The sequence below is a fragment of the Condylura cristata genome, unplaced genomic scaffold (genome assembly GCF_000260355.1).
Source record: "Condylura cristata isolate star-nosed mole 26May11 unplaced genomic scaffold, ConCri1.0 scaffold00015, whole genome shotgun sequence".
Taxonomy (NCBI): domain Eukaryota; kingdom Metazoa; phylum Chordata; class Mammalia; order Eulipotyphla; family Talpidae; genus Condylura; species Condylura cristata.
Window position 1 is genome coordinate 36,121,673 of NW_004567116.1, and position 12,379 is coordinate 36,134,051.

Sequence of the window (12,379 nt, forward strand, 5' to 3'; positions counted from 1 at the left end):
TTTCTTTCTTTCTTTCTTTCTTTCTTTCTTTCTTTCTTTCTTTCTTTCTTTCTTTCTTTCTTTCTTTCTTTCTTTCTTTCTTTCTTTCTTTCACTTTCCTATAATCTGGAGCCCTGTAAGTTGCTTTGTAGTGCTAGTGTATCCACGACTCTCCATGCTTTGGAGTGGGGATACCAAGAGGACAGCCTAGGTTTTAATGGAACACTGAGCATGGAACTCCAGGAATCTCACTTACATTCCATTGCAAACTACAATTAGTTTTTAAAAATTACCTGAGTCTGAAAAAAAAAAATAGAACCTGCATGCTAATAATTTAATCTGTATTTTTCCTATTTTCAAAGTTAATTTATTTTTAGCCTTAACAGAAGTGATTTGAACCTCTGGTTCTCAAACTTGACTGACTTTTGGAATTGTAAGAATATAAGCTTTATAAGAATACAATTCCTGATTTTCACTGCCCAAGATTTTAATTTAATTGGCATGAGTGTGGGTTAGGTAGAGGGGTTTTTATTTTTTAATTCCTTAAATGAACCTAATAGATAACACATTTTGGAAAACTTTAATATAAGTAAAAGAAAAGTCATGTAAATGTGAATGACAGAAAAAAAAAAACAAGAGCAATAAGGAGCGAGGGACATGAGAATCTGGACACTTGGTGGATAAGTGAGGAACTCAAGCAACAAAGAGATGATGAGGAAAAAGAATGGTTGAATATAGGTGAGAGGTGAGATAAAATTCGGAATATATTATTTACATAAGAGAGAATGCTTTAGTAAGCATAGGATATTAAGAAAAGCTTCATGTCAAATATATTCTACCTTGCCTCCTTATTTTTCTCTGATCTTGATTTATTATTATTTTTTATTTGAGGTAACATGGATTTATAACATTGATTGAATTTCAGAAGTATAGGTTCTCCTCTTTCATGTTCTAAATATATGTATATGTGTATATATGTATATATATCATTATATAGATATACAGTGGAATACTACTCAGCCATAAAAAGATAAATTTGCCATTTATGACAACATGGATGTTGTCAAGCTAAACAAAATAAGAAAGAGGAGAAAGACAAATACTTGATCGTGTCAATTATAGGTAGACTATAGAGAAGCAAATCAAAGGGTCAAGATACAGAGGAACCAATTAGAAATCAGATTGTAGAGCTGAGGCCTCTGGAAGGGAAGGGGGAGGGGAGCGAACAAAGTGGCTATAGTGTACCTCACTTCTTAAAGAGGTGGTGGCAGAGAACAGGCAGGGAGAAAGAGCAAAATTGTTTTCTACCATTGGGGAAAGATTTGAATCTTTCTGTAAAGAATACAGGGATAGGAGAAATGAGAATAATGTAAACAAACAAACAAACAAACAAACCCAAAAGCCAGAAGGTTTTGGAGCCTAACACTTGTGGATATACTGTGGCAGGCTTAGGCTAAAGCCAATGACTTATAGCCTTTCTGATGCTTCCATTATCTTTGGTATGGAATCTAAGTGTCAATGTCCACCCCCCCTTTTTTTTTAAGATTTTATTTATTTATGCATATAGAACTGGGGTGCAGGCCAGAGGTGCAGAGGTGGTGAGAAGATTCACCAGAGACAGAGTGGGCAGCAGAACAGGCAGATAGATGAAGTACACTGCTGAGGGGAGCAGCAGGTGAGACAGGAGAGGTCTTCTGTGCCATGTGGATCACCTCCAGGGCTGGGGATTGAACTTGTACTTAAGCAGCCACGTCTAGCTTTCAGTGCTGGTCCTAACCCATTGCGCCACCAGGGAGAGCCCCATTATGCCTTCTACTCTGAGAACAGTGACCATTTCTGGTCTTCCATTGTCTGACCTCACTCTGGTTATTTTCCTCAAAGCTTTAGAGACCCTCATGGCAAATTTGGGGACCAACGTATCCAGCATTACCAGCTTTGTACTAACAGGCTTCCCAGAGATGGCAGGCCTGGAGCACTGGTTGGCTGCCTTCCTCTTGCTGCTTTATGCTATCTCCATTGTGGGAAATGCTTTAATTGTCTTGATTATCAAGGAAGAGCAGAGCTTGCACCAGCCAATGTATTACTTCTTGTCTCTGTTGTCTGTCAATGACCTGGGGGTATCCTTTTCTACATTGCCCACTGTACTGGCTGCCATGTGCTTTCATGCTCCAGAGACTACCTTTGATGCCTGCCTCAGCCAAATGTTCTTCATTCACTTTTTCTCCTGGACTGAATCAGGGATATTGCTGGCTATGAGTTTTGATCGCTATGTGGCCATCTGTAATCCCCTGCGTTATTCTACAGTGCTGACTGATATCCGAGTGGCTCACATGGGTATATCCATCGTCACCCGCAGCTTCTGCATGGTCTTCCCACTGCCTTTCCTGCTGAAGAGACTGCCCTTTTGTAAAGACAATGTGCTTATTCATTCCTACTGCTTACACCCAGACCTGATCCGCCTGCCCTGTGGAGATACCACCATCAACAGCATGTATGGTCTGTTCATTGTCATCTCTGCCTTTGGGGTGGACTCTGTGCTCATCTTCCTTTCTTATGTACTCATACTGCGATCTGTGCTGGCTATTGCCTCCCAGGAGGAGAGACTTAAGACGCTCAACACATGTGTGTCACACATTTGTGCTGTGCTTATCTTCTATGTGCCCATGGTCAGCGTGTCCATGGTTCATCGATTTGGGACACATGCCCCTGAGTATGTGCACAAGTTTATGTCCCTGGTATATCTCTTTGTACCTCCTATGCTCAACCCAATTATATATTCCATTAAGACAAAGGAGATCCGCAAAAGGCTACGGAAAATGTTATTGGGGCCTAAGTTATGACCAGGGAGTAAACTGATGAAAAACAAGTGCCTTCGGAGTTTGCTGCTGTTGGGGCAGACTAGGCCAGTCATTGGAGTCAGCGCAGTTTACACTTTTACGTGGATCTATATTGGTTGACTAGTATAAGCTGGCAATAGGACAGAACTGGGAAACTCAGCTTGTCCTATATTGTACTTAACTATGTCACAAATGACTTTTCAGTCTCCACAAGGAAGAGTGTTTTCAATCAGACCTTTTTTTATTTGCTCTAATATACTATTAAAACACCCATGCTTTCAAATAAATTTCAAAAATAGACAAAAAGTAACATACACATAAATTGTATTATAACTGGGGATTATGTTACTTGAAAAGTATCACCCAATACTTTTAAAAGGGATAATAGTTTTGAATATCTTTAAATTTTAAAAACTAAGATGCATAATAGCCGTGACAACTTTGTATGGATGAAATAAAAATACTACTCCTGAGTTGCATAAAATAAGACATTTATTCTTATTCTGTGGGCTGTGTAACATAACACCTGCTTCATTGAAAAAAATCAAATGTTTTCATTCTTTGGGCTTGGCTGGGAGAATTAATTTCCTTAGTAAACTCTCTCAATGAGAAGTTCATGGATACTAGCAATGTGATGGTGGGGCAAATCCATACATTGTGGCATGTTCCACCACCTGCTAGAATATGGACTTCCATGACCTGTAGTGACCCCTTAAGGCACAAAACTTCAACAGTGATAGAGTAGAGGAGAGCAGCTAGAGGCCACCAGGAAGTTAAAAGAGCATAATCCCTGGACAGTAACATTCTGCAAGTTCTTGCAAAGCACAGACAACACAGATCTCTATGGGCTTGCAGACACTGGACAAAGAGAAGCACAATGTAGGAATTTTGATGGGCAGTGGACAAGCTATGACATGATCCAACCCTAGGGCTTGGAAAAGCAGACACTGAGGAAAAATATTATGTATTTTTTAAAAAGGCATTTCTTCCATGTTTTCCCAATGAAATACATTTTAGAAACTATAGAGACGTAGGATGGAAGCTGTTGGAATGAACTTAAGCTTTTTTGTGTGGCACCTACCACATAAAAAAAAATCCGAAAGTGGGGCTCTCCCTGGTGGCACAACAGGTTAGGACTCAGCACTGCAAGCCAGCTGCAGCTGCCTCAGTGCCAGTTTGATCCCTCACCCTGGAGGCGAGTCAGACCTCTCCTGACTCGCCCACTGCTCCCCTCAGCAGTATACTTCCTTGATCTGCCTGTTCAGCTCCCCACTCTGTCTCTGGTGAATCTTCAGTTATCCAGAGTTTTTCTCTCTTTTTACAAAATTCTATTGAAATATCCTGAAATGTCAAGTGCCAGAGGAAACTATTTCTAAATGGAGATATTACAAGTCTTTGGAATTAAGGTTTCCAAAAATGCCCATAAGTACATTAATATATGTGTTCTTGTTCATTATTAATTATTTTTATGTGTGTGATTGGATAACAGAAAATACTGGGATACTTAGTGGTCTAGAGTCAATACATCAGTCTGCACCTCTGGCCTGCACCCCAGCTCTGTATGCATAAATAAATCTTAAAAAAAAAAAAGACATGGAAATCCTGCTTAAAATATATGAAGTATACTTTTAAAAAATGTGAAAGTGCTATTTCCTCTCTATGATAAACAAACAGCTTCTAATTACTGATGGAGAAAGAAAGGACACAGAGAGAAGTCAGAGGCTCTCAAAAGGAGGATTATTCTCCTGCCTTTTGTTGTTTTTCCTGTGACAGCCCAGGGTTTCAAAGTTAGGTCTATGGATAAAGGGAGCGCTTCCTCTCTCTCCCTGTATGAGAATCAGTGTTTTCTTAACTTTTATATAGCAGCTTCTCTCAGTCTTGCCTTTGTGTCAACATATTTGTTTTTATGCTCATTCTCTACATCTATATACAACTAAGGCTTTCAAGGAGTTATATGATTATTCATCATTACTATTTATTTATTTATTTATTTATTTATTTTTTTTTTTTTTTAAGATTTATTTATTTGTGCATACAGAACTGGGGTACAGGCCAGAGGCTCAGGGGCGGTGAGAGGCTTCACCAGAGACAGAGTGGGGAGCAGAACAGGCAGATGGACGAAGTACACTGCTGAGGGGAGCAGTGGGCGGGCCAGGAGAGGTCTGCCACGCCATGTGGTCACCTCCGGGGCAGGCGGGAATCAAACTCATGCGGAAGCGGCTTTAGATTCTCAGTGCAGTGCTTTAACCCGCTGCGCCACCAGGGAGGGCCTCATCATTACTATTTAAATGTTGCAAAATAGAGCTTCCTATATAAATCAGAAAGGTTATTATTTAAGCTGACTAGACTGATGTATTGACTCTAGACCACTAAGTATCCCAGTATTTTCTGTTATCCAATCACACACACAAAAATAATTAATAGTGAACAAGAACACATATACTAATGTACTTATGGGCATTTTTGGAAACCTTAATTCCAAAGACTTGTAATATCTCCATTTAGAAATAGTTTCCTCTTTCTGGCACTTGACATTTCAGGATATTTCAATAGAATTTTGTAAAAAGAGAGAAAAACTCTGGATAACTGAATGATCTGCTGCTATGAAGTCTAATCCTGTTTCCTCATTGAGTTAGGTGAGACTGTGTCTGGTTTCACCTTTATTTTAGACTAGAAATAAGCCCACACTCAGTCTGAGGGTACTAGAGCACTAAAAGGCCAAAAAAATCTATTATTGTATCACTTTTTGGCATCAAGTAAAGAGCATGCTAAGAAAATCAATTTACAGGAAGGTCTGAAAGAATTATTTTCTAGTGTTTAAATCATAAATACTGTACTTTGCCTATCTCAGGTTTTCTGGAGCTGGGCATCCTAGAAGGACATAATAGGTGATATCTCTTACACCTTCCTGTGTGGAAGAAAATGAAAATTCCAAGAAAGGAAGAGGAAGAGAAATCATGCATTTAGCACAATGTAAAAAAGAAAGTTTGTGGTTTATATTTGAATACTGTTTTCCTTGGGGAAGAATTTAGTGGTAGGCAGACAAGGGAAGCAGAGGAGAACCTGGAGTTTCTTCTAAATAACATCATCTATCAATTTTTGTGTCATATTTTTTCATGTATCTTATGGCAAATACTGATAGTACCTCAAAGATCAGTTTGTGAAGTAAGAACAACTGATGAGTATTTGGAAATAGAAAGATAATGTAGTAATGACACCAAGTAAACGGAGGCCAAGTGTTTGGAGTGGCTTTATATAATATTGGAGACAGGTTAGTACTGAAGCTCATCTTGATCATGTATTATCTGTGTGACCAGAGCAATTAATTCTATACATTACACACAATTAATGAGGAGTAAGTGAATTAATGCATGTAAATAATCTAAAACAAACCCTGACACTTTTAAGAGTCAATGTTTATTCTATTAATAATATTTATTATTGTAGTAAACAGGTTCCTAGCATAAATTTCCGGTTAACATTTGTCTGATCACTTAATTGCTTCTAGTGTTTACATTTCTAACAATGCCTAACGTTTTCTAAACATCTGATTGCTTTGCGTTGTGTACTTTACCACTCATTCCTTGATCTTTTCCTTTCTCCCCAGAACTCATGCCTACTTATTCTTGATGGGATATGATGTTGGGGACCATGATACTATGGATGAAAACCCCTGACTTTTTTCAATTTACAGCCAAATGTGAAGATCACGTTTTGATGCGGCGAAACATGCGGACAATGGCTCGGCGGATCTCCTTGGTCTTGGCGCTATAAATGAGAGGGTTGAGCACTGGGGGTACAAATAGGTAGATATTGGACATAAGAACATGTACGTAGCGTGGAGCATGCTTCCCAAAGCGGTGCACTACGGAGACGCCAATCATTGGCACATAAAATGCAAGCACAGCCAGGATGTGTGATACACATGTGTTGAGAGCTTTGTGGCGTTCCTCCCGGGAAGCAATGACCATGACAGAGCGCAGGATGAGCACGTAGGAGAGGAAAATAAAAATCAAATCCATGCCAAAAGTAGATACAAGAACAAAGAGCCCATAGATGCTGTTGATAGTGATATCGGCGCAGGCCAGCTTCATCATATCAGGGTGGAGGCAGTAGGAGTGAGAAAGAACACTGGATTTGCAGATAGGCAGCCTCTTTATGAGGAAGGGAAGGGGGAAGAGGGTGACGAAGCTCCGAGCAGTCACAGCCAAACCCATGCTGGCTATGACGCCATTCGTAAGCACAGTAGCATAGTGCAGAGGGTCACAAATCGCCACATAGCGGTCAAAACTCATGGCCAGCAGGATACCTGATTCCATCATGGAGAAGGAATGAATGAGAAACATTTGCACTAAGCAGGCGTCAAAAGCAATGCTGCGGGCATTGAGGCAGAAGGTTCTAAGCACGGTAGGTAGTGTGGCCAGGGACATGGCCACGTCACTGAAGGACAGCATAGACAGGAAGTAGTACATGGGCTCGTGGAGGTTGGGCTCCAGGCGCACGGCCTGCAGGATCATTGTGTTACCCCCAAGGGCCACAGCATACATCACACAGAGGGGCCCTGCCAGCCAGGAGTGAGAGCTTTCCAGGCCAGGGATCCCAGTGAGGAGAAAGGAAGCAGGGCGGGTGACATTGAACAATCCCATGGCAGGAGGGACGCAGGGCAGTTTTCAGGATCAGACCTTCTGCTTTAGAAAGGAGGGCAAGAAACCAAGGACTAGCAGTCACAGTTGGAAGCTGTTTCTACTGTCTAGCCAGCTGGAAACTGAAGTATTCATGAGATTACTGGTTTGGGGAAAATGCAGGTAAATCTCTTTTCTTCCTATTTTATGTCCAGCAGGTGATGGGCAGCATTACTATTCCCTCTGTTTCATGGAAGAAGGAAGACTTTGGTGATTATGTCAAAAATTCCATTTGGTTACAAGGAAAATATTTAAACAACTATACACCCTTTGAATACATTTTAGAGCATCACTGAATGGAAACATGTTAACTACAATTTATAATGAATTATTATAAAAGTACCCTGGAATCTGAGTTCTCAATAGCTCTTGGAAATTAAAATATTTACTTGAAAATGGAAATTTAGTTGTGTCACTGATTCATGAGAGGATTTCCTAGAACTAGTTTGAATTATGATGTGTGGCTGGTTGTTCAGGGTGAGAAGAGGGAAGTGGGATGTGTATTTATTTATATATGCACTATATAGCTGCACATATACATTTGGATATTCACACGTCTTTCCTACAGACATGCTTTTTCTACTTCCACTAGTATTAGCTCACTCTTCCTACCCTAGGCAGTGTATTTACTCATAGGTTTTCTTATAGAGACATTTTTAAATAACTCAATTCCTGGATGCCAACCTTAAACTCATTCACTGTGAGGATAATTATATTGCTTATTATATCATTTTGAAGCCATCATTTTGTGTTCACTCTGTCATGACGGGTGAAGATAGGGAAAACTATAAGGCTTTTCGCCTGGAAATGTATTTCAGGTTTCGAAGAGGAGCTCCAGAAATACATATCATTGGATACCCTGTCTCCTTCCTCTCCAATTCTAACAAAGCAAGGCCAGAACATCAGAGCACTTTCTGATGGGAATGGCAGTGGAAGGGGTCTTGGGAGCTGGAGCTCTCAGCGGTGCTGTAATGGCGTGTAATGCAGCACTAACACTCAGGGAAACAGTCCGGCAGTATCTCTCTCTCTCTCTCCCCATCCATCCATCTATCTATCTTTCTATCTATCATCTATCACCTCTTGTGTTACCCAGAAAGACAGTGGTTTCTTTGTGTGATTGATTACATCTCTGGTCTTAGAGCTCTGGTCTTGGGCAAACTGTCTCCTCTCCTCTGTAACTTCTTGGTTCTATGACTCACCTACTTTATTCACTTTTTGTTCCCCCCTCCCCCCACTAACGTTCTCATTCTTTATAATAGCTTTTATTAAAAAAAATCCCTAAACTATAAAAAACACAAAGCCAGCCCCCCCCCCCAAAGTGAGTTAAATTAAAAGGGACAGAAAGAGAAAGGGGGAGAAAACTGATTTCAGTGAAAGCAGGATTCTACACAGGACAGAGTCAAAGTCTGATACTAAAGCATTAGGTCTGAGCATTTGTAGAAAAAAAGACTACTGCTTGTTTAGCAGAATGAGAGGCTGTTGACCTTGTGGGGTTCTGGATGCATGTGAAGAGAAGAATATAGTGAGAGGAAACCAACACTGAGCACATGTGTACCAGGAAGGAACTTTGTATCATTATCCTGTTAATCCTCACAGATGTGGAGCCAGAAGCCCACTGTGCTCAGTTTGCCACTGAGATCATGACTTGCAGGTGGTAGGCCTCAATTTAAATAAAGATTTGAAAGACTCTCCAAAATCTTTTTTGAGTTCTGTCAGCCATCATTAGAGCATAGGGAGGAAGTTGAAAAGGAAAATAGAGACTCACAGATCTGACAAAAGGTGACTAAAGTGAGATTCCTGTGACTAAAATGATGCAAAAAGTACTTGCCTTTAATGCTGGGCTTCAATTTCGTCTGCTCTAGGAACCAAGAACCTGTAATTGACCAGGGCTGTCTAGGGAAATAACAGCTCTGTCAAGAGCTGTTAAGGGTCAAAAATCTTAAGATTTTTATCCTGGTTATGGTATTCCTGGACTGTGTGAGCTTAGGAAATTTTTTCCGGCTTTTTCAGACCCCAGGATCCTCCTTATAACTATTTCCTTCAGGTCATTTTAAAAGATACTTTACAGATCTGACATTCTTTTAATTTACTTTTAAATTTCTGGTCAAGGAAAAACATGCTTATGAAGGTTTGCTAGGATGTTGAAAGAAGACAAAAATAAGGTAGGGGGTGGGGCTGGAGAGATTTATAGAGAGGCTGACTAAAGATCATAGTTTTATTTTAAATATAAGTCATAGATTATGACTGATTACAAATGTTTAAATTTATTTATTTTTTTATGATTTTATTTATTTATGCATACAGAACTGAGGTATAGGCCTGAAGTGCAGGGACCGTGAGATAATTCACCAGAGACACAGAGCTGGGAGCAGAACAGGCAGATCTATGAAGTGCATTGCTGAGGGGAACAAAAGGCAGGTTAGGAGAGGTCAGCTGTGCCATGTGGATAACCTGTGGGACAGGGGATTGAACTAGCACTGAAAAGGCCATGGCCAGCTTCGCTACAACCTGCTGTGTCACCAGGGAGGGCCCACAAATGTTTAACTTTAAATTTTCATCTAAGGTTGATGAATATCTGATTTCTTCTACTCTTAATCTTCTGTGGATTTTTAGATATTCTATCGCAGAATTTATTAGATGGGAGCAAAATGAGACCATGTACCAGCTTAGCTCTTAGTTTGAGTCATGGACTGGGTTGTGATCACTTTGCTCCTGGATAACTGAATCTTTCTTTCTGAGTATGTTAATCTCACTCTAGTCACCTTTTGTTCTTGGAGCCATTACCCCAGCACAATGTCACTGGAAAGCAAACTCTGGAGAAGTCCAGGGAATCACCCAAGTTCCGCCACCAGAGAATGGCAGCATGAGCACAAGAATCCCAAGTTCAGGCACTTTTCACCAGCTTTGTTCATCCTACTAAGATTCTGTTGCTTAATAACTCCCACCCAACTTTTTCTCTTCCTGTACCCTACCCTTTTTCTACTTTAACTTTTTCTTGAGTTTGTCATTAGAAGACTCAGTCTATCAAACCCATCAGTGTTTTACAACTCACCAGAAGGGATGAGGCACCACAGAACAGAACATCCTTCTCTCTGTTACTGTGAAGTCAGGCTGCTACTTTTGTATCTCATGCTAAGTCCCAGGAGAGAGAGAATGATGGTGACTTTGTGTATGAAAATTCACCAGGGAGAATGATTTCATAATGTAAAAATACTATTAATATACATAAATTCACAGCTACAACTTCCAATGATTCAATAAACAAGATATATAAACATTTCACAATTTTAAATTCCCATATGGTAATGTTGACAATAAAATATATCCACTGAACTGGTCCCTACCAAACACACACACAGACACACACACACGCATACTCTTTAAAATTCTCACTATGTTTGAATTGTGTAAAAAGGTCTGTGGAGAACATTAAATCCGAGAAACAAAGGTACAGCACAAATTTCCATATTCTTTTCTCTTGGAAAATCATGTAGACATGGTCTGTGAGGTGAAAAACCTGAGGTAAAAAGACAGTTTTGGAGCTAGATGCCGAGGAGAAGGGGGGTCTAGGAAGTGAAAAATCTGAGGAGAAATGACCATGTAGACCTGGTTTCTAGGTGAAAAACCTGAGGTAAAATGACCCTTCTGGAACACGATACTGAGGAGAAAAGGGGTCTAGGAAGTGAGAATTGTGGAGAAATGACCATGTAGACCTGGTATATAGGTGAAAAACATGAGGTAAAATAACTGCTTTGGGAGCTAGATACTGATGAAAACCTGGGTCTAGAAAGCGAAAAATCTGAGATGAAATGATCATGTAGAACCGGTCTCTGAAGGGAAATATTGGAGATAAAATGAGCCCTGATTAGCAAGAAACTGAGGAGAAGTAGGGTCTGAGAACTGAAAATTGTGGAGAAATGACCATGTAGACCTGGTCTCTGAGGCAAAATCTGAGGTAAAATGACGATTTTTAGTGAGATACTGAGGAAGGTACTGGAAGTGAAAAATCTGAGGAGAAATGACCATGTAAACCTGGTCCATGAGGTGAAAAACTCGAGGTCAAATGTGCTAGCTACAGAGAATGGGGGTCAGGGAAGCGAAAAATATGAGTAGAAATGAGTGTGTAGGTCTCTGAGGTGAAAAATCTGAGGTAAAATGAGCTTTTATTAGCTATATAATGAGGAGAAGAGAGGTCTAAGAGGTGATAATTGTTGAGAAATGACTGTGTAGAAATGGATTCTGAGGTGAAAAGCTAAAGTAAAATGACCATTCTGGAGCTAGATACTAAGAAAAGTGGGGCTACTGGAAGAGAAAAATCTGAGGAGAAATTACCAAGTAGATGTGTTCTATAAGGAGAAAAACCTGAGGTAAAATGACTATTTTGGAGCTAGCTACTGAGGAAAAGGAGACTCAAGGAAGTGAAATTTCTGAGTAAAAATGACTGTGTAGAAGTGATCTCTGAGGTGAAAACCTGAGGTAAAAAGACCATTTTGGAGCTAGCTAGTGATGAGAAGGAGTGTCTAGAAAGTGAAAATCTGAGGAGAATTGACCAGGTAGACATGGTCTCTGAGGTGAAAAATCTGAAGAAAAATGAACCTTTATTATCTAGATACTGAAGAGAAGCAGGGTATTAGATGTGAAAATTGTAAAGAAATGACCGTGCACACCTGGCCTCTGAAGTGAAAGATCTTAGGTAAAAGAAGCCTTTATTATCTAGATCCGGAGGAGAAACGGTGTCAAGGAAGTGAAACTTTTGGAAAAAATGACTGTGTAGATCTGGCCATTGTGGTGAAAATCTGAGATAAAGGAGCCTTTATTTTCTAGATCCAGAGGAGAAACGCGGTATAGGAAGTGTAAACCTGGGGAGAAATGACTGTGTAG

The 12,379-nt window shown here is 40.0% G+C and overlaps 2 protein-coding genes across 2 annotated transcripts; one reads left to right on the forward strand and one right to left on the reverse strand.

Annotated features, from left to right (window-relative positions):
- The first annotated feature begins 1,874 nt into the window (after window positions 1-1,874).
- On the forward strand, window positions 1,875-2,819 carry LOC101622576 (olfactory receptor 51I2-like). The gene has a single exon (XM_004683652.1). The coding sequence runs from the start codon at window positions 1,875-1,877 to the stop codon at window positions 2,817-2,819; it is 945 nt and encodes a 314-aa protein (XP_004683709.1).
- Window positions 2,820-6,514: 3,695 nt separating this feature from the next.
- On the reverse strand, window positions 6,515-7,498 carry LOC101629079 (olfactory receptor 51I2). The gene has a single exon (XM_004683129.1). It carries the CDS (start codon window positions 7,460-7,462, stop codon window positions 6,524-6,526), a length of 939 nt encoding a protein of 312 aa, XP_004683186.1. The 5' UTR covers window positions 7,463-7,498; the 3' UTR covers window positions 6,515-6,523.
- Window positions 7,499-12,379: the final 4,881 nt, after the last annotated feature.

Coding starts and splice junctions, on each gene's coding strand:
- LOC101622576 (XM_004683652.1), top strand. CDS start 1,875: ATGGCAAATTTGGGGACCAACGTATCCAGCATTACCAGCTTTGTACTA.
- LOC101629079 (XM_004683129.1), bottom strand. CDS start 7,462: ATGGGATTGTTCAATGTCACCCGCCCTGCTTCCTTTCTCCTCACTGGG.